This window comes from Apteryx mantelli, chromosome 4, assembly GCF_036417845.1.
Source record: "Apteryx mantelli isolate bAptMan1 chromosome 4, bAptMan1.hap1, whole genome shotgun sequence".
NCBI lineage: Eukaryota > Metazoa > Chordata > Aves > Apterygiformes > Apterygidae > Apteryx > Apteryx mantelli.
Window position 1 is genome coordinate 17,621,291 of NC_089981.1, and position 22,411 is coordinate 17,643,701.

At 46.5% G+C, this 22,411-nt stretch overlaps 1 protein-coding gene and 2 pseudogenes across 1 annotated transcript; 2 read left to right on the forward strand and 1 right to left on the reverse strand.

Moving 5' to 3' along the window:
- Nucleotides 1–295: 295 nt before the first annotated feature.
- LOC136991811 (proto-oncogene Mas-like) lies at nt 296–1,631 on the reverse strand (annotated as a pseudogene).
- A 1,733-nt stretch (nt 1,632–3,364) lies between these two features.
- LOC136991812 (olfactory receptor 5AR1-like) lies at nt 3,365–9,676 on the forward strand (annotated as a pseudogene).
- A 6,771-nt stretch (nt 9,677–16,447) lies between these two features.
- LOC136991962 (olfactory receptor 5J3-like) lies at nt 16,448–21,902 on the forward strand. Its single transcript, XM_067295463.1, has 2 exons — nt 16,448–17,367; nt 21,791–21,902. Exons 1-2 carry the CDS (start codon nt 16,448–16,450, stop codon nt 21,879–21,881), a joined length of 1,011 nt encoding a protein of 336 aa, XP_067151564.1. The 3' UTR covers nt 21,882–21,902.
- Nucleotides 21,903–22,411: the final 509 nt, after the last annotated feature.

Genomic DNA, 22,411 nt, shown 5'->3' on the forward strand with positions numbered 1-22,411 from the left:
TACAGGCAGTGCTTGGGGACCAAGTCCAGCAGAGCAGCACTATGCCAGGCTTGTGGCCCTGTCCCCACGCCACACTCCCCTTGCACAGCAGTGCCTGACCCCCAGCTTTGGTCACCTCCCTGGCAGCAAGAGGGCCACCAGCCACGGCGTGGGGCTCTCCGTCTCCTCCCGGGCTGCCTGTGGAGATCAGTATCTCCACTCCTGCCTTGCCAGAAGGTATCTACACAGTGGTCTCCACAGCAGTGTCGCTGGGGCCTTGGCTGCCCTCCTCACATGTTGCTTTCTCTGCAAACACTCAGTAGAAGGTGACTTTCACAGAGTCCTGGAACCGGCGCTGACGGTAGCTCCCAACAAGGAAGTAAATGACAAGGTTGATGCTACTGTTCAGAGATGCCAGCAGGTAAGAAATATAAGGGTAAAAATATATTTAAATCAATCATAGAATCTAGGAACATCACTGCAGTTAAAGGAAACCCAAAGGCAAAGAAGACGATCACATCATTGAGCAAGATCGCAACAAACAGTCTCCCAGGGTGACGCCTCCGTGAGCCATATCGAAGTCTGATGAGCAGGGTCAGGTTGGAAAGGAACGGGAAGAAAGAGAAAATGAAGAAATTCACAATGCCTAGTTGTAGAAATATATGTCGACAGTTCATGTTAAAGGGGGAATAACAACCCAGAAAAAACAAGCAAACAAAAAATCCCAAAAGAAACCAGATTACCCCACCCGCAATTCCTGACAGACACTTTGGGCGACGGCATCGGTGCCAGATTGGGAATAAAACAGACAGACACCTCTCCATGCTCATTGCTGCCAGGAGATACATGCTGGTAAAGTACCACAAGAGAAACAGATCTATTGGGAGATATTTGGAAAAGATATAGTTATATAATGGAGAACAAGAGATTTCTATAACCATGTCTAGTGGTAATATAACAAGAAGAAAGCGGAGCAAAGACAAGTCGGTGATGGCCAGGTTCAGAATGTAGACGGTGAAGGGGCTCTTCTTCATGTGAAAGCCCAGGAATCACACAACCATCCCGTTCCCCCCTAGCCCACCCAGAGACACTCGAAATTATCACCGCTCCGTAATCGCTTATGCACTGAGATTCTGCAGTCCTCTGGGAGTTTGTGTATCCTGTGGCCATGTAGCTCAGAGAAAGGGCTGTTGTGTTGGTGTCCACCATGATGAAGCCCTTGCTGTCATTGTCGTCTTGTCGCTCTCCCCTCTCCTGCCACCTCCTAGGAGAGACAAGGAAGGAGAGAGGAGATCGGGGGCATCAGCACTCCCAGCACTCGCGTTCCCTCCCCACTCCCTCATGCCAAGCCCTGGGCTGGGGCGGGAAGGACCACCTCCCCCCATGAGTAACCGGGAAAGGCCTGGAGAGAGACTGTCCTGGGGCGGCAGGGAGAGGTGGAGACAGGCTGGAGGTCCAGGGCAAGGGACATCTGGGAGAAAAAGAGAGACAGAGAGCGGTGGAGATGGAGTGGAATCACTGCAAATAGGGGATGTCTAAAAGGAGGGGTCCTGGAGAAAGGGAGAGCATGGGAGAGACTGACTTGCCCTGGGGCAGGAGTGGGCACTGAGGACAAAACCCCGTAAAGCAAAGCTTCCCTTCCTCCCACCCATGCCTTGTGCCCCAGCAGAGAGCCTGGGGACGACCTCACTACTGCCTCCCCAGCACCCCCCACCACTCCAGTCCCCACCCTGGCCAGCAGGCATTGCTCACATGGCCATCGCCGGCCTCCTGCCTCCTGGCACTCCACAGAAATGCCCGCCCCCCCTGGGAGCACCAGCGCATGGGGCGGGGGGGCCTCTGCCGTGCCAGCACCCCCCAGGAGAAACGGGCAGGTCACAGCAGCCAAGGCCACCTGACTCTGCTTCTGCCTCCTCCCTGGCACCCGAGATCAAAACCATTGGCTACAGATCACTTTGCGTGAGCAGGAGGCTCTCCTCACAGTCTCATCACATCACTGACAACTTCCCCTCACATGTCCTATGTCCAGCGATAGGACATGCATGGGGACAATGGCAGCCTCCTTTTAGGAAGTCCCAAGAGCAATGGAGAGCTGGTCCCGCAGCCTCTTCCGGGGCTGCCTGTGCTACATGGAATCGTCACCTGGTAGATGCCATGTGTTTTCTGCGCATCGCTGCTCCAGGGGCTTTTTTTTCTCCCAGGTGTGGGAGAGAGAAAAAAGGCGCTTGTCTAAAAGGAAAGAGGGAGCCCCACCTTGCGCAGCATCTCTGTCCTACCCCATGGCACTTGGTCCTGTTCCTGTGGCTTGCAGGAGAGACGGGAAAGAAGGGCTTGGTATTACAGAGCTCCGGCTTTTACCATTGCCTGCGCATAGGCACACAAAAGGAGCTGCGGCAAACAGAGTGACCAGACTTCCCTCAGTTAAGCTCCTTGTGTTGGAGGTAAGCTGCTAGAGTGGTGTGCCTTTACAGTTCCCTCTGCACCAGCAGAGTGACTTTGGAAAGCAGTGATTTCTAAAATGAAGAACCACATGCATTTCCCACGTGCAGTCTTTGTTCTCTTGCCTAGTCAACGATAGGAAGTGCCAGGACCACAGAGACTTTGCCTGAGTGCCAGGCAAAGGTGAGCAGTCCATCTGCTCCAGCAGATTCCTGCAGTGCACTGGTGTGCAGGATCTTAGCAAATTGCAGTCAGCTCCCGCAGGAAAGTAACTTGGCCCTGCCTGGGGGAGCTCAGTGGAGCCAGCTGGCGGGCAGTAGCGCAGGAACCCCATGGTGCTGCCCACTGCCTGCAGGGGCACCGTGACGCATAGTGCCAATCAAAGGGGAATCTGGACAGCCAAGGGAAAAATGCGGTGGACTTTGTGTGAGTAGCAAACATGTGCCGAGGCTGCAGGGAGTTTTGCTAGGGAAGATGGAAGAAGGGATCTGAATGCGTGGAGACAGATGCCACTTGCTCCCTGGAGGAGCTTGGGAGGAAGTCTCATGTGCAGAGGCAGAGAGGCCAGGCGGGCAGCGTGCCCCACCTCTTCCTCGGTCAGATTGCTTGTGCCTGGCTGTGGCTTCACTGGATCAGAACAGCAGCCTAAGAGAGCCCTGGAGTGATGGCCCACTGGGCAGGTGCCGGGTCGCTGGATGCAGCACAACCCGTTGGGACAAACCTCCCTGCGGGATATAGAGCCACAGCTTCCTTCCTGGGCCCAGGAGTCTCTCCAGCACATGCTTGGCTCTCTCTATTTTTTCCCTGGAGCCTCCCTCAGATTTATGAGTTGTTGATGCCGCTCACTGGTGGCCCTTACTGCTGAGAGGCTGCACTGTAAGCATGACAGGTTTCTTGCAGGCTGGCAGGTGGAAATGCCCTCCCTTGGTCCCACCAGGCAGTGAAGATGGACTCCAGAGCAAGGAAACCCTCTTGGCAGCAGCACCAGCACCAGCACCAGCAGCAGGGCTTGTTTTCTCTGGCCATGCCAAGATTCTGCTACAGCCAGCAACTTGGAGGAGATGGTCAGCAAGGCAGGGCCAGATGTGGAGGAAGCTGTTGTGGCATACTCACTTCCAGAGCATCAGAAGCAGGAAAAGAGAAATTATTTTGCAGAGACATGGCTTGGAACCCTTCTCTCTCCAGGGCCTGTGCTGAGCCACAAATAGAGGTGCTGAGAGCTTCTTCTTGGTGTGGGACAATTTCATTCTGGGGCAGTGGTGGATGCCTTCTGCGGAGGAGGCAAGTGCTTTTGCAGGCCCTCCAGGAAGAGGATTTATCTGTTGCTTGTTCCAAAGGGAAAGGAAACACACAGCCACACCAGAGAGTTGATACTTGTCAGTTCCCAGCACACTCTCCTCCCTAAGATGCAGGTGCAAATCCCAACCTCTTGAAGCCCTAGAGGGCTGTCTTGATGCTCCTGTCATCTGGGGCAAGCGCACTGCATTGGGTAGTGCTGCCCTGCCAGGGAGTGCTGGGCAAGAACCTAGGCAAGCAGCAGCCCTACTCGAAGCACTACCATTCGACACCAGTGCTAGCAGCAAGGAGAGAGAGCAGGAGGGAGGGCTTTTCAAGTGAAAGGGTAGAAGATGCAGAGGAGCAGGAGCGCCTGGGCAGCAGCCCTCTCTGAGAGGACACAGTGAGTCAAATGTAAAACCAGATCAGCAAAGGTTCTGTCCCTTGAGGGATGCTCACAGTTTTACAGCTCGGGTGGTTGTTTCCTTCGTAAGCGCTTAGCTGCCTTGGAGTTTCTCCAAAGTCTGGGGTAAAGTGTGTGTGGCGGCTTCAGCTGTTCGCTCTCAGCTCTTCCTCCTGCATCGCACAGCACTGCACTGCACAAAGGGGAAGGGCAGAAGTGCTCTCTCCTCCTGATTTTCTTGCCTGCTTTTTGCTTGATTTCTGTTTGCAGTGGGCAGAAGCAGGAAAAGAAAGACGACGCTCCCATGGCCGCTTGCTCTGCAATGGACGTCTGCCAATGGCCATCTACCAGGGCAGCTTTTGGTTCTGGGCTCAGAAAGGCAGGCTGTGAGCAGCCTCTGGCAGCTCTCCGTTGGGAAGAAGGCCCATTACCGCTGCCGATCCAGGTAAGCAGGCCTGGCAAGGGAGTTACCATTGCTCCAAGCTGATTTCTTGTCTTACAATGCCAGACACGAGCTTTTAAAGCAGTGCAATGAACACGCTGATCTCAACAGATTATGTGCATATGTACATATACACAGTATGTATGGAATAACAACAACGGGGGCACCTGGGGTGGGCAGGGCACCGGGACGGGCTGCAAGTGCTGTGGCGGGTGTGTGGGACCCGCGGGGTTGCGAGCAGGGCAGGAGAGCGATGGGGCACCCGAGCACAGCAAAAATGCCACTGTCTGGGGAAGCAGTTTTCCTCCCCAACACTTTCCAGAGGTTGCGCTTACTTCTCTGAGAATCTCTAGATGTGCAAGGAGATCTGAAGAATAATAACCTCTGAGCTGCATTGAGAGGTTTCTGAAGGAGTTCCTTTGCCTGTATCCAAATCCAATCTGTTTGAAAGTCCTTGCCTAATAGACAATGGAATAAGCAGCAGCTCATAGGAGACAATGTAAGGGTTTGTGAATTTTCAGAGCATCTGCCTCATTAAGGTTATCTGATCAAGGACAGAGGGGGAAGTGATAAAAAACAACACAGAGACCTGAACCTGATAGGCAAGGGATAAGAGACAATGACAAAGACCAGAAGTCTCCAGTCTCTACTTAATTGGCCATTAAGAACCTACAGGCATAGTTTTGGAGAGGGATAACCTGGACTTTGTAACTGAGGATTTTGGGTTGTTCATGGAGGGTTGTGGAACCATGCAGAACTGACTAAGCTGTGTGTGAGGCAGGGGATCAGGGAGCAACAAAGAGGGGGAATAGGGAGGAGGGGTATAAAAGGGGCTGGTCATATGTAAGCAGTCGCTAGTCATTATGCTTGCGTGACCGAGCCCTGTGGCTCATCACCACAGTCTATCCTATCTTCCTGTTAAATCCTCTTAACTATCTTTCCATGGCAGTTCACTCTGTACCCCATGTGTGAGTGCTGTGAGGTCTAGGTGCCAGCAACTGGAGAGATCTGACGGAGTGAATTTGGGGCCAGCAACTGGAGTCAGATCTGAGGCGGTGGTGGCCCCCATGACTGTGGTGCCAGTAACTGAGGTGAGAGAGGGCCTCAGGTGCTCAGGGCTCCTATTGCCCGTGTATCGTGCAGGCCAGCTGAGGGGAGGAAGGGGTGAGTAGAGTGAGGGCCTCAGTGTCAGTGGCTGGTGCCGGACCACATTTCATAGCACCCATGTGCTTGGGCACCAGCTGCTGAGGGAGCCACAGTGTTTTTGTGTTTTCCCTTAACCTGGTGTACACTGGGGTGTGATTCTCCAGCAAACTCCAAGGTGGACTAGCCGTCAAGCAAGAGGCTCAGAATCTGGGTAGGAATATTAGAGGGAAAGAGGGCTCAGCCTTGCTATTGATTGAACCTGCAAATGGGAGAGCAGCAGCTGTGTCCATCAGCCTGGGACAGAAAGACTTGCAGGTCCCTAGGCTCACTGGGCTGGGCTCTAGCGGCCAGGCAGGAGGGATCCCTGGTTCCCAGGGCTGTCACGTGAAAGGGAGGGATGGAAGGCCCTTCCTTATCTTTATAATTTACGTTTGCCTGCCAGAGCCCCCCCTGTTTGAGGACTTTCCCTGGGTCAGTTTCGCAAAGTAAAAAGAATCTTTGTAATTTACCTTTGCCTGCCAGAGCCCCCCCTGTTTGAGGACTTTCCCTGAGACAGTTTCGCAAAGTAAAAAAAGAATAAGGTTTTATTAAAGCGACAGATACAACAGGTTCGGAATTGCCGTTGATAAATGCACTTGCTGCTACAAATGTTCTTTCTATGAGCTCAAACTAACAATTAAGTGCTTTCAATAATAATATATTTTCCCGGGTAACGTCCAACGTTTGTCGGAGGCGCAAGTCTTACCAAAGAGGCGTCCCTGTTTGGGGGAGGGGAGAAGGAGGCTCGCTCGTCAGCAATCTCCGGTGAACAGGTCGGCGGTTCAGTTTTCTTCCCTTCCAAAAACTTTGGTGAGCTATCCTCTGTTTTATAGTTGCTGAAGGTGGGATGTGGAAGCACGGCAGACATACTTCATTGGCCAGATTGCCATTTGCGCAGTTGTTGGGGGTATGCCCCCCTTATTTACATATCATTATGCAGCAAAGGGCATGATTTTTAATATGGTAAGCAGGGATAATGAGGCTGGGGATACTACAGGTCAACAGTTAGTCTGTGAGCAGCAATTATTTTTTGGGATGCAACCCTTTGTGGTCAGGGGCGGACCGTGATACCTCCATATCGCTCCCTCCTCCGCCGTGCAGCTGGAACAAACTGTCTGGCCTTCACCAGCTAGTTCGTTACTCATGTTGCAAAAGGGTGATGTGCTTTGGCTGCCACGTACTGTTTTTCCTGTGTGCCCCCTTATTTTTCTCCCTGAATTCTCTCTTGTTCCCACATCAAGGGCCTGCCAGGGCAGTGACTCTCTAACATCCTTTAACACACTGGTTATGCTAATTGTGGGTCTTTCTTTCATTTAGTTACTGATTCTGGTGGGAAAACTTGAGATGATGCTATTAATCAAGACTGAGTCTCAGCTGCACACTCCCATGTACTTCCTTCTTGGTAACCTGCCCCTCTTAGATGTCAGCTACTCTGCTGTTATTGCTCCAAGGATGTTGCTGACTTTTGCAGCAAAGAGCAAGGCTACATGCAAAGTTACGTAGCTATTAAAAAAAAAAACCCAAACTGTTTGGGCTCCTCTTGGAATCAACAGTAAAAAATAGACCCCTCCAGAGGACATGTTGTATTACCTATCTCACACACGTGTATTATCATGAGAATGACTCATCTGAACACAGCTCCATTTGAAGTGACTACTGACCCCGTTAGAAACACACGTGGTGTAGGATTCATCCCTCTGAACTTCACAGGCATCTAAAGAGAGACTAAAATGCTGCTTCCAAGGTGTAGTCAGTAGAGGTCTAGTCAAGAAAATATAGTAATTCATCTAAAAATATGTCTCCTCTGGAGTAAGATGAAACATTACCCAAAAGAATCCCAGGCAACCGGTTGATGTGTGGCTCTCTGTGATGTAGACACCTGCAGTGGCACACAATTCCACACGTACCTATCTGATGTGGGGCTTAGGGATTATGACATCTAGATCCTGTGGGAACCTAAGAAGAACAGTCTATGGAGTTCAGGGTGTTCTGATGAGCACATGTAAATGTCTACTTTCGGGTGAGATAATTTGTCCTATTGACTTCAGTAGTACTGTTGGCTAAATGTCCATGGAATACGATGGGAACCTAGATACCCAGAACACATACAGGCATTGATACTGCTGATACAGGGAACTATGTGTTTTAATTACAAACGTGCAGTTCCTAAGAAAAATATTGCTTAGGAAAGTGCTAGAGTTCTGGGAGAATTTCAGAAAGGCCCCATAGCTTCCAGCTCTGAACAAGGTGGTGTTAATGCCCCGAAATATCACTGCTTATTAATCATCCTGTTTTTACAAGGTCATCATCTTCTAAATCTGCAGTCATTTCAATTTGCTGATGTGCATACCTTTTTTTCTGTCCTCTCTAGGTAGCCATTTTTACTTAGAAACAGTTGTTACCATATCCTGACTCCTTCTCAGTAACTCTCAGTAATTGTGCTTGAGATTCCTTCATGACCGCAAACCTGTAGAGACTGCTAAGAACTGATCTTCTGGTTTATGCTTGATTATGTCAGCAACCTTTCTTTCCAGGTTTAAGTACTTACTTTATAATCATTGTATTCTGAGCTCTCACCATATACTTACTTTATAAATGGCTGGAAGGTCTTAGGCAATGAACAACAGGAGTCTTCTGTCCTCTTTTAAATATCTGCTCCTGGATGAAACTAACTGCTTCCTGAAAGTGCTCATTCATTTCCCTTGATAACAGAGTAAATGTAGAGGAATATGCAGCTGTAGATATCTTTATTTGGTCACATGAATTCCACCCGAAGAATGGGAATAATTCACAGACTCAAACTTCAGTGTACCCTTATTAAGAAATGTTAAAATTACAAGAGATCTCACAGTTTCTTATTCATTTAACTGATCTGAAAAAACTAAGCTTTACCTTGGTTTGGGATTATTGTTTCTTTATTTTGTAGTTTTCTGTGGCTAGGGATTTTCTTTGCTGTTTTGTTAATTGTATGTATTCTATCCCCCTCTGCATCAGAAAGTGCAGCTGGAATAAACGGTGAAAGGAAATCTTACTGGGGTGTGTGAGTTCACTCTCCAAGGCTTCACAGACAGCCCTCAGTTGCAAGCCCTCCTCTTTGTGCTGTTGCTCCTTATCTACACTGTGAGCCTGCTGGGAAATCTCACCATCATCACATCAATCAGAATTGAGCCTCACCTGCACATCCCCATGTACTTTTTCCTCTGTAACTTGTCCTTTGTTGATATCGCTTACTCCTCTGTGATTGCCCCCAAGACGATGGTGACTCTGTCAGCACAGAAGAAAGTAATTTCATTTGCTGGCTGTGCCACACAATTTTTTCTTCACTCTTTTTCCATAAATGCTGAGGTTCTGCTCCTGGCTGTGATGGCATACGATCGGTTCATATCTGTTTGTGAGCCACTGCGGTACGCAGTCCTTGTATCCAGAAAGCTCTGTGTTCAGTTGGTTTCTGCATCATACTTATGCAGTTGCATTAATGCGGTTGCCCGCACAGCTGCTTTGTTCAGCCTGTCCTTCTGTGGCCCCAATGTCATCAATCACTTCTTTTGTGACATTCCTCCCTTGCAGAAACTCTCCTGCTCTGATACACGCTTTGCTCACGTGGTGCACGTGGTCTTTTCTGCGGTAGCAGGGTTGAGCACTGTTTTAGTCATCCTCATCTCTTATCTGTATGTCATCATTTCCATTCTGCGGATTCACTGTGCCCCAGACAGGTGGAAAACCTTTTCCACCTGTGCCTCCCACCTGTCATCTGTCACCCTCTTCTATGGGAGTCTCTTCTTTATCTACTTAAGACCCATGTCCAGCAGCTCAGCTGATCAGCTGAGAAAGTGGTGTCTGTGTTTTACACACTGATCGTCTCTATGGTGAACCCCCTGATCTACAGCCTGAGGAACAAAGAGATGAAGGATGCTCTGAGGAGGACAATAGCAAAAACAATTATTACTAAGTAAAATCACCTTATGGGACAAATCTGGAAGCGTATAAAAATTCAGAGAGTAAAATTTGTCTCCTGTGGAAGACGTCCATGTTTTTGAGTCAGCAGCTAGGAACCTCAATAAGATGGGATGCTGCTTTTTTATTTTCCTTGGGATATAACTTTTTTGGAAGTCAGTAGAGGGAAAATCAGAACAGGATATTTTCAGCCACCACTTGCCTTCTACAGAAGATACCAGTCAGTGAAGCGAGAAATGGTTTCCAGGTTGCTTCCCACGGAGTTGCCCCAGATCTCTACAGCCCCAGCTAACGCTCTACCCAGCTGTCGAACATGCAGCTATGCTGTGCAGGAAATATATAGCAGGAGAAATAAGGACCCTAGGTGAAAACCTTCCTGTTAGCTCAGTTCAAACTAGATAGTTTGAAGTGATAGCTGCTATTACTAAGGGTCTTTGAGGTTAAGGGCTGGAAACTTAACACCTTTCTGAGGTCACCCAAGCCAGAAAAGGAAATGTCAAACTAACGGAGAATTTTGTACTGAAAGAGTCAGTCTTGTGTATAGCATAATTCTGTGGGGAGCTGTTCCACAGAAAATTACCGCCAGCTGCAGGGGTGAGGCAGGAGCCTGGTCTTAACATGGGAGTGTAACCCCAGCCATCATGACTTGCCCTGTTAGCAATACGAACTCTGAAGACTAGCAATGTAAGAAGGATGGTATACTGAATTATCATCAAGAAGTTGCACCACTGGTTTAAATAAGTGAATCCCTACCTAACTTTCATAGGAGAAATTGTCTTCTGATCTATACTGCTTCCTCCAGTTGGATGCCCAGGTCAAGCTGTCTAGCTTTCCCTGGAAAGGAAATGGAAGGAGGAAGTGGCATCCTGAGAAGGTAATTCATCCCACTTTCCTTAGCCACCTCTCTTAGGTTAGGGTTTATGCCTCTTTGGTGGAGGTTTCTGTCTGCATCCATTGACCACAGAATGGGGGTGGCTTTGTAAATTTTTAAATCTGGGGTAGGATTCATGCGCTCTAACTCTAGGTTTCCAAACAAAAATAAAGCAACATTCATTTTCCTCATTCCCATTTTATGCTTAACTGGTTTCACTTGTGTCCATGTGATCATGTCACCTCTGTGTGTTCCCCATAGATCTCCTCACCAGTAGAAATAATAGTACTAGTAAACAGTAATATTAAGAGATGTAAACTTCTGTAGATGTCCATCGTACCGAGTGAAAAATATGGCTGCAAAATTTGACCTCAAAGGAGATTCCATTATTTCAAAAATTTCCATTATTTCACTGTGCCAGGACAACACAGAGAAATATGAAAGGATTGTTGTATTTAATTAAAATATATAAATATTTATATTTTAAAGAAGCCTTCAGTATTTTGTTTCCACATTCTGAGTCACAGTAAACTAATCAAAACAACTTTTATTTAGTTTGGGTTAGTATATATACATCAGACTAGGTCACTGTAAGTACCACCCCCTCCTACTGCTAATACCATTGCTAATATGCTAGCAGTAATGTCCCGTGCTGGACCCATTTCACCTGCTATTAGGCACTGAGCCACATCTCCCAAGGTTGTAATTATATCAGCTCACTGCCAGAGGAAAGCCATTTTGTTTTTCCCCTATCTTTTCTTTTGCCTCCCATCCTTGGCTTCCAGATGCATCCCTTCCCATCCATTAGCGCGAACTCTCACACGTCAACAGTTCTCCGAGCTGTTCCAGCAGAACAACAGAAAATTATCTTTTCTTTTTTTCTTTCCTCCTGCATTGTGTGGAATTTCTGTTGGGCTTCCACGTGCTGTAAGGTCCACATAAAACAAGAGCACCCAGCTCTCCACAGAAGGGGTGGACAAGCAGGGGCACCCACGCTTCAAGAAGATTTGGGGGGCTTGTAACCCACACATCCTTTGAGAGCTCGTATGTACATTTAACTACCTGTGCGCGTGAGTGTGCACAGGGTTAGAACATCTTGGGATTAGGTATGGTATGCATTTACAGACACTTTGTAGAAATGTATTATTGCGGTTTATCTGTTGTATTGCCGATATGGATCCTGAACACAGAGTTCAACCATTGACACTTAATGACGTGTTGTTAAGAAACTAATAAATATTTTCAGTCCTGATTTTGGTTTAAACCATGTGAAGTGATTTGTCTTTTTTTTTTTTTTTTCTCTCGTTTGCAACAGTTTTCTCAGTAAATATAGCGTCTGTATCCATTTTCTCCAACAGGCTCTGGTATTTGAAAGAGCAGGCTAACTCAAACACCCATTTACCTTCCTTTTCAAGACATTTCTAGGTCACCTCTAAGCTTTTGGCTCTTTGGTGCTCATGGCTTTTTTTCAATATAAGAAACAGTCACTGCTTCAGTCCTCTGGAACTCTGGAATTCCTCTGGAATTTCCAAGTCTAAATGAACAGGAAGCTGAAGAATCTGCCTCACAAGAGGCCACCAACCCTTCCATAGCCTGGAAACTACACATGCCAGAAGAAGATGCCTCTAGAAGTGACAGGCGACAATAGTGGCTGGGAGAGAATGCAAAGAATGAACAAGGAAATAGCTGGGGAAAGGTATCTGGAGACTGCTTGTTTTGGGCAGATGGCCAGTCAAAAGCTTTCAAAAGGATGTCAAACAGAGCACTATATAACCCTGACAACAGGACATTTTTCCTCTTTCTTTACCTCTCCCTGCCTGTTTCCTCCTACCCAGTTTCAGACTTAAAATTCCTCTCTTATTTTTAGGGGCCTTTTAAAGGTTATCCCCAACTCTCTCATTCCCTGTCACGACCTCCCCCGCTCCCCACCCCCTACAAGTAAGTGGTGAAAGCACGCGTCTGGGAAGAAAGAGGCGTACACAGTGGTGGGAAGCTATTAGATCGTCGCTTCTGGAAACACACCCTACTTTCAATGAGATACATTCAGACCCTACTCTTGAGCAGTAGGCACTATAGTAATCACTGCTGTACAAGCACAAGCCAAAAGAGCTTAGTTTCCAAAGGTCCCCTCATTAATTTTAGCGCAAGTATCCTCGATTATTTTCATTTTTATTGTTCCTACAGGGACACAGCTAACGCTAAGGATATTAGAGTCACTGTCAGAGTGGTGCTTCTATGGTGCAGTTTTGAACCTCATACTAGGCATTACCCAGTAGCAAATGAAAAGCTTCAATATCGTACTCCTCGCATTTGGGCCTGGGATTTCAGTCCATGCCGGTTCTGTGCCACTTGTTGAGATGGAGAGTTTATGGCATTTATCTTTCGCTTTAACACACAACACTGCTCTGACACCAGCAGGGTTTCCCCTAACTACTTTACTATTGTGTAGCCTGGCATTATAATGTCCTGCTAGCTGTTTCCTTCCACCAAGTTTCCAATACACCTTGTATAACAAGGCCATCATTTTAGGCCCAAGATTCAAGTTTGGGGAAAGTTTGTTTCTTAAGCCTCTTTTATTAGTCGGAACCTTCTTCAGTGCTTTCCATTCATTTTCCACCTTCTGGCTTGGCCTTCACTTCAGGATACAGAATTTTCATATATTCAGTCTTAGAAACATTACCCTGGAGCCATGCAACCTTCCACATTTGTTAGTTTTCCCCTTACTTTTAAAGCTCATTTAACATCTTTTTGATTTGCCAGCAGCTTGGCTTCCTACCAGTTCAGATGAAATCTACTCCTCTTGCACAGGATGCCTTTATTACAGAATTGTACTGAGTCCTTAAGGAAGCTAAAGCTTTCCTCACACCATAATCTTAGCTGTTTAAATAGATGTTTCTCCACTCTCTCCTTAATATGCCTTACAATGCTAAGAGCACTTCAGAAAATGTAACCAAAAATTTCCAGCTCTTCATGTGCCTTTCCATGAGCCTAAACTTTGCCTCCAGAACTTTACTCCTGCTTTCCCCTATATCATTAGTACTTACATGTATGAGGACAGCATATTAATCCTGTGACCTTCACAATAGACTATGTAGGTTCACTGCGTAATCTACAGACTTTGTGGTTCAGAGGAATACACTCTTTGTTCCTTTCTGCCATCTATGTTGATTAATTTTCCCCTCACAGAATCTATGAACCTATGTAACCTTGAGAAACTTGATCTTTTCTTCTCAAGTGTCAATAACTTTTCCTCCCTCCAAGTCTGAACAGCTTTAGCTGGGCAATTGTCCCATTAAATTGAGTGATCCAGAGAAATGAAGCAACAGAAAGGGCTGGGGACTTATTTCTCTTGGACTGAAGGTACGAAGATTATTTCTTGAACACTGACTTATTTGGCCAAAGTGTTTGATTTGGTTACACATAAACATATCCCTTGGTGATTAAGAAGAGACCTTGGCAAATATGTCGTTGTTTTAACTGGAGCATCTTAGAAGAACATTAGTTTGTGCCTTGAATTAATTTACTGCCCTATTTCACATGTTGGGGGTCCCAGTGTAGAGGTTGGAAGTGTAGAGAAAGTATTTGAAGGAGCAACTCCTATCTGTGCTTCTTATGTCTTCAGCATGTTTCAGAACAGGCTGAAGCACATGTCTGATGTCAACACACAGCTTGAGAAAGGGGCTTCCCAGAATGCAAAACAAGGCCTAAATGTCACTCTTCTCCAGGGGTTTAATTCACCCCTGCATAACCTAGAGCCTCAGAAGGCCGAGACAGGTTGATGTGGCTGAAATGACCAGTCTGCTTCAGAGCAGTCTGGGGAAAGGGCCTTCTCCTCTACTGAACAGCAGCATCTTTTTCTCATTCCCTGTGTTGCCCTCCCCAGTTTGGAAAATGATTTTTTTTTTTTTTTTTTTTTGGTCCATAATGACCTAGGTTACTACATAGCAGAAGAAACCAAGAAAAATAACACAGAGGACCACATGGGGAAAAAAAGAAAAAGAAAAAATTTCTCTTTAAAAATGTGAGGAAGAAAGTCCATTTGTATAATTGCACAAGAAGAGAGGACAGGTTTTCTCCACAGGGAGCACAAAGGACATTTTAATTGTCCCACTGTGCCTTGCCTTGTGTTCAGATGCTGTGCCCACTCAGGAATTCTACACCCAAATGGAGCATAAGTATATGAAAGTGCATGTTAATTGCTAAAATACCTCCTTTCTGACAAGCAGCAGGAGACTTTCCTCTCCCACAAGTAAGCTCTGTCCCTGGTTCAGCTAAAGATGCACTGTGTCTTCCCTTTTGGTTTTAGAGAACGGGAATTCCTTCTTCTTTGGAGACAATAGAGATTGTGCACCTTGCAGTCAAAGCTGCATTATTTTCCTCCTCTTTCTCTGCTTCTTTTACAGGAGAGTTCGTTGACAGTATAAGCAACACTAACACCCCCAGCATGCTAAGACGTGAATGGTAAGGTAAGAATAGTGGGTTGTAAACACAAGTTCTATTGACAAGCCTGAATGCAGAAGATGAGCTATTTCATACCTTTGCTTTATATCATGAGGGAAGCGGGAATTCCCTTCTTGACCCTCCCCCCTGTCTATCAATACAAGTGTTCTTGAAAATAATCTCTGTTTTTTTTCAGGTTGTGAGAGCTCGCTTCAGGAGCTTTCAAAGCAGTAGCTTTCTCATTTCTCTGCAATTCCATTTGGCATAATTGCCATGAGAAAAAACTCTTTGACTGAAGATAATAACTTACAAAATGAGCTAACACCTTACTGGACACAGTCCAGGAAAAGCTATATGCTAAAAAAAAAAGCATGGAAACTGTGTTAAAACCAGTGGTGGAAAAATGTCTAAAAAGTGAAAGGGGAAAAACTGTTTCTTATGCCACAATGAGTGGGACAAAAGGCTTTTCGGTTAAATTGCAATGGGAAAATTGGGGTTAAAATTTAGGAGAAAACTTAATAATCACTAACTTTTTAAGAAGAAACATAAATAGCTAAGGATTGGGTGAAAACTGTGCTACTAGAGAGTTTAAAGAAGAAATGAGGCAAAAGTTTCTGGGAATCACGTTGGTGCAGTGCATTCTTCCTTGGAAAAAGAAAAGTGGACAAGATGAGTTATTCCAAGGTCTCTTCTAATTTTCTATTCCTGGGCACAGAAAGCTTATTTCTGGACTTCTGAAACAGAACCTGCTTGAGAAGTCAGCTGATTATAATTTTCACGTTAGTTCCAGATTTACAGAAGCAACAGCAGACCATAAGCCCTGCTCTTTTTCAAGCTGAAATGCCATTCACGCTTCTAGGTCAGCTTTTCCAAGCCACCAGCTTTTGCCTGCTACTTACCGTAGTTGCCCCAAAATATCATTCTGGCATAGTGGTAAGCTACAGACTTCTTTGGCCCCTTGTTTTGGGTTTGAGAGATTTTCCTAGTTTCACATGTGTTTATGTCTCAGCAATGTACAAAGTTAATTACCTAGACTGTGTCTATAACAACATGTGAAGAAAGCATTTCTAGGGCATGATGCAAGTCACCTTTGAGTGAACATCTACTATAGGTGAGGTGCAACAAATACTATGGAGCTAAGGCCTGCAGTGCAGATGACCACTGTAGAGGTTAAATCAAGCATTTGGGGAGGGAAAAGTAGTGAAGTTTGCAGGAACAGGTGTGATTTGTTAACCTGTGCTCCTTCAAAGTACACAGAAAGAATGCATATTTTTGAAAGGCAGGAAATGTCTCTGAGATAATCTGAGTTCAAAACTTGAAAAACATGAATAGGAAGATATGAGCAAAATTAAACCTTCATCCTCAGTCAACTTGACTAGAGCCGTGTTGGCATTCTGACAGTCACCTTGCATTTGTCTTGTTTTCTTCAGTGTAACCCTGTCTTTCTCACCCATGATAGATGGTAGAAGGGAATCACACTGTGGTGACAGAATTTATCTTGTTGGGCTTCACAGACAGCCTGAGGTTGCAAGTCCTCCTCTTCATGGTGTTTCTACTGATCTATCTGTTCACTGTAGCGGGAAATCTAGGGATGATTGTGCTCATCCAAATCAACTCCAGGCTCCACACCCCCATGTACTTCTTCATCAGCAGCCTTTCCTTCTTAGATGTCAGCTACTCCACCATCATTATACCCAGCACTCTGATGACCTTTGTGGCAGAGACAAAAACCATATCGTACACAGCATGCGCATCTCAGCTCTTCCTGTTCGGCATTGCAGTGACAGGAGAATGCTACCTCCTGGCCGTGATGGCCTATGACCGGTTCATAGCCATCTGTAACCCCTTGCTTTACCCTGTCATTATGTCCAGGAGGTTCTGCATGCTCCTTGTGTGCGGCTCCTACTTCATGGGCTGTGTGAATGCAACTGTTCAGACAATAATTATATTCCGCTTGTCCTTCTGCAATTCCAACATCATCAACCATTTCTTCTGCGATGTGCCCCCCATCCTGAAACTCTCCTGCTCTGGCACTTACATCACTGATCTGGTCCATTTCACCTGTGCTGCTGTGCTTGTCACCTCCACTATCCTCCTCATTGTCATCTCCTACATATGCATTGGGGTCACCATCCACAAGATTAAATCTGCCAAAGGCAGACACAAAGCTTTCTCCACCTGTGCTTTCCATGTGACTGCTGTTACTGTGTTCTATGGGACAGGCTCCTTCATGTACTTAAGGCCCAGTTCAAAATACAGTGTGGAGCACGACAAGATCATCTCTGTGTTTTATACCCTGGTAATTCCCATGCTGAACCCTATGATTTACAGCCTGAGGAACAAGGAGGTCAAAGAAGCCCTTCGAAGGACAATAGCAAGGCTGTATTGCTCTCCAAGAAAACAACAGAGATTCAGGACTCCAAGCAGAACTGAGAGAAAATGATGTGTGCTTATTGTTGAAACAGCTGAATTAAATATGCAGGTAAGTGGGTTCCCCCCTGCCAAAGAGAAAGGAAAAGGGAGCAATATCCAAGACTGCCTGTTGCCACGTCCTGCCTTTTGTGAAAGAGGCTAAGCAAACCCCCTTCCTATTGCAAGGCTCCCTCTTTTCCCTCACCCCTAAGAGAGGCATGTGTCATCAGCAGTCCTTAGGAACGAGTTTTTCAGATGCAATGTAGCATTACTCCGTAATGTGGCAGTGCCTCACACCTCATCTCATGTTGTGACCTCTGCAGCTACACACGTTGTCAGACAAGTTCACTGGGAATAATTATACGCATTCTTGTTTGTTTATTTGTTTATTTGGAAGCCAAAGATAGTAGGATGTATCTTAAATGTAAGATATTTGATGTATAGAAGTCTAAAACTGAGTTAGGCTTTCTGGGTCCCTTTATGCCAGCTGAGTCTGAGTTTTCGTGACAGCTTCACCAAGCTCATGTGTTAGATCATACCACACGGTCATGCAGGATGACAGTACGTGATGGTTATGTGCTGCCAATTTCTACATACGCTCCAGCAATTCCTAGGTTTCCCAGGTTGCCCAGGTAATACCTGCAACGGTGAGTGAAGGAAGAGATCGGCTGCCAGGAAAGAGCAGGTCACCTCACATCCCTTCATCTCTCTTCCCATTAGGACTTCATAAAGTGAAATCCTGATACTAAGTTTAATGCAAGAGACCAAGAGACCAACACATACGCTGTGCTCTGGGGTAGTGGTCCTTCTCCAAAATACGATGGGCAGGTCCTTGCTGGTAGTGGATAAAACTGGGCCAACTGATCTACACTGTGACTGATGGTCAGACCACTTGGTGAGCACTTCTCTCAAATAAAATCTTACCCAAAGAAATCAGCTGAATGCATAAGTATGGTGTGGGAAGTAAATCCTTCTCTATGGCAGGAGATGTGGCAAAGGAGGTGCTTGCTGTTCTCATGGTGGGGATCTGCCTCGTTAATGAATGGCATAGGGAGTCCAGCAGGATGAACCTTAGGAAGAAGAGAACCACTACAAGGCAACAGGCCCAGCATATGGGACCAAAGAAGTCAAGAACAGGCCACAGTGAAAACAGAGACTGGTAGCTTGGTGGCATGGGGGAACCTTCAGGTTAGCTGGTGGGTGAGAATGTGCCTTTTTTCAGGCTGCATCCTTTACGTAAGAGGATGTGTACCTGGGGAGACTGGATCATTGCTCATCCCTGTGCTCAGGGCTCCCCAACAAGCCAACCAGGAATGGCAACTGGGCCCCACCCAACCGCTACCAAGCTCCCATGGATCCCATTAGGAAAGTCCAATTCTAAGAGGAGATTCCTAGGCCACCCCCCAGGGCAACTGCAGGAGATAGTGTGGGAAACAGCAGATAATGAAATAGGGGTTTCAACAATAACATGGTTTAAAATAGAAGCCTTATAACAAACCGGGGAAAGTTCCTAGCAGCAGGAGACCAAAACAACTGGGTTTGGTACACAAAAGATGATGGGCTTTTACTCAACATCAGTGCCATAGCAGAGTCTAGACTCTGCATACTTCTTAATGATACCATACAGGGGTCCTCCAAACCTGGGAGGTGCGTAGTCTAGGGGCAGCCACTGGGACTACAAAGGGGTAGGTCAAGGTCAACTAATTTTTAATTGTAATGGTGTGGGCATCACCAGGGGAAATCATTCATCTTCACCACAGATACCTTTGGAGACTGTTATCATGCAGCAAACAGGACAAAAATGGGAAAAAGCAAAATGGTGCTGGCAAACACACTCAGAGGCCCCAGTGGTACTGAATGCCACCTCAACAGCTTTCAGAATCACACTTGGATTCACCCAGGGCTTGTCCTGATCTGTTTACCCTAACTGCATCCAGCCCATCTGGGTGAGTGCGAGTGCATATCTGATCCCTATCTCTGGTTTGGGACTAATTAAAGGACAAAAAGAGGAGGGGAGGTTTAGGAAACTTCTGGAGGCAAAGTGTATACCTCACCTCAGCATACAACCTCCGAGCCAGGCCCAGACCATGATTTACTCTAAGTGGTTGGGTGTGCTGGGAAAGTAGCACAGGCATTGCCTGAAAAAATGGAACAGCAATGGCCCAAGGACTTGCGTGCAAATACTTAACACCAGCTGATGTGACAAACTGCATTGAACTGAAACTGACTTTTAATAATCAAGAAGTGGCCTTGCTCTGGCTTTCTACACTGCAGGGTCACTTGACAATCAACACAGACCTGCTTGCAGAAAGGACTACCAAAGAGGATTGCCCAGGCCTGCAGGAGCCAGATCACATCTGCAACATGTCAGGGACCTGAGCCTACAGGCAAAATGAGGACTCACTCTAGCTGCATGATCCCATGAGATAACAAAAGCATTGCACCCAGCTGTCAGTATCCCATGGCTCTGTGGGTGGGGAGATATTGAGTGCACATCAGAGCCAAAGAACCAGAACTTTCTGCATGGACTATTACTCTTAAAGAAGTGTAATTGAGAGTGCTTTAGCGTGTACATGCTGTACTGCCTCTGAAAGGTCATGGTGGTGCCATCCATGTCAGGAGGTCAGACTGCAGTTCCTTGCGCACTCATGGTTAATGACCAGTAGAGTCAGTCTCCCACCCCCATGAGAGCAATTCATAAAGGGAAGCACCGCAAAAGACCCGGTTAGGCACTCAGAGAGTGCCGGTTAGGCACTCAGAGAGAGCGTTTCCCATACCGCCCGCCGCCTCACAAGGGCGCCTGACTCACCGGTCAGAAGAGTTGCGTAGCTACGACTTTTCTTTTCCCGTCTTTTTTCAGACGGCCAGGCTCGTTTTCCCCGGGCACAAGCCTCCCGGGCGGTATCCACTCCCGTTACTCGAACTCTTAGCAAAGCCAGCTTCTCCTCCGCAGTATCACGTCGGGGTCGCCAGATGTCGCGGTCCGCGGGAGTGACGGGAATGAATCATACGCATTCACAGAATGCAGGTTCAATTCCATCTTTATTCAGCAATTTGCCCATTTTATAAGTACAGGTATTCGGCGCTCTGGCCCTTGATTTGTGGTTCATACAGATTATGTCACAGGTAGCCAATCATTGCACCGATCACGCACGCAGCGGTCATGCCTTGTACCTTGCTGCTTGTTTAGCAAAGCTGTCTAGCCCTTAACCTTGGTTCCCACTGGCTTCTGCTAGCTTATCTGTACTTTCTCAGGATGTATCATTCCCAGCTGCACCAGTGTCCTTGGCAAAACTACTTCAAAGCACGTAGCAGTGGCTATAGCCTGAGGCCTAAGGCTTCAGCAAATTTAGCTACTAATGCTAAGCAAGTTGTGCTAAGCAATTAATCCTAAACAGTGTTAGTTCCATGCTCTATATCTCATATAGATTATTGTTCTGAAGCACCGCAAGGGCCCCAACACCTCCCCCTCTTCTTTCAAATAATAGATCGACCATTTTCTGTACCCGAGCTAGGATGCATTGCAGTATGCAAGGCCCACAAATCAATAGGAGCATACCCACGACACCTACGGTAATCAGCTGTTTTAGTCCCGTCGCCAACCAGGGCCCTATAGCAAGCATATTCAACCAATCAAACAGTCCCCACAAGTTTTCACCATCGTCTTCTTGCAGTTGTTTTGTTAACTCCTTCAATTTTGCAATGCTTGTATGTACTGACTCAGAATGATCATTCAGGTTCATACAACACATTCCTTCAAAGTCTTGACGGCCATGGCCTTGGGCCAATAGCAAAAAGTCAATTGCAGCCCGATTTTGTAAGGTGGCATATCTAATTGAATCTACGTCTGTTAATAAGGTACTTAAAGCAGTACTAGTAGCATTTGCTTCTTTTGCAAGCCAGCATCCTAATCTGTTAAGTTGTGATAAAGCATGAGCAGTCCCTATTCCTGCAAAAATACTACTCAAGATACGTTCTGCTGGATTCCAAAATTCTACGTTACTATCGCAACCTGACATAAAGCTGTGGGTGGATCGCTTTGCTCGAAGATGGACCGTTCCGTCAATTAACCATTTTTCGGGATGGAATATTGTCAAAAGTCCAAAGATACATGGTCCCCCCACAGCTTTACCTGGTACGCCTTTCCAGGCTCTCTGACCACAAATTAAGAATATCTTAGCAGCCAACCCTATGGGTTGTGGTCCAGGTGTTATTTGACCTGAGGTGGTGTGATTACACCATACAGATGTATTGGCATAAATGCCTGAGGGAGATGCATCAACGTCACCCTCTTTGGTAGGTGCCCTTGCAGTATAATTTAGATAAAAGCAGACTGCAGCCTGTGTAATTCCCAATAAGTCAAGTTCTTGTGGCTGCAGTGGCAAGGCAGGAAAATTGTGTACATTGTGCATATTGTTATACCATGTGGAAATATTCCACTCCTGCGTCTCCATTCTGCATCGCACCACCATTTGGGCTGAAGTGTACCTGGCGCACTACAATTTGCTAACACCGTGTCATTGTAAAGAGACCCCATGCGCTGTATATCAAGAGGAAGTCCGGTCAAGCAAGTGTGGAAAGGGTCTGATGGCATCGTCATTGATAAACAAGGTGTCCGTATTGGTTACATTCGCAAGAGTCACCCAGATGTTGCCACGTTTCCAGGTGCCTGGTCCGACGGGCGTGCTTGTTGCTCCGAGGATGAGGCAACATAAGGTCATAAACGTTGCGACGGCACCCATCGTAACCGAATTCCTGTAGAAACACAAGCATTTCCCCTCCCCCAGGTTATCAGTTCCATTGGTCCCACCCATTGGTCGGAAACCAAGTCTTTGACCAAAACTGGGGGCTTTTGTATTGATCTCATGTCTGTGGCTTGCTGACGTTCGAAATTATTATGACCGGCTTCATCACAATTCAAAAAATTAAGGACATATAACGCTTTGTGTAGTCATTCTTGTGGGGTGAGCAGTGTCTCCCCCTTTTTTTTTTTTTTGTTTTTGTAGCATGT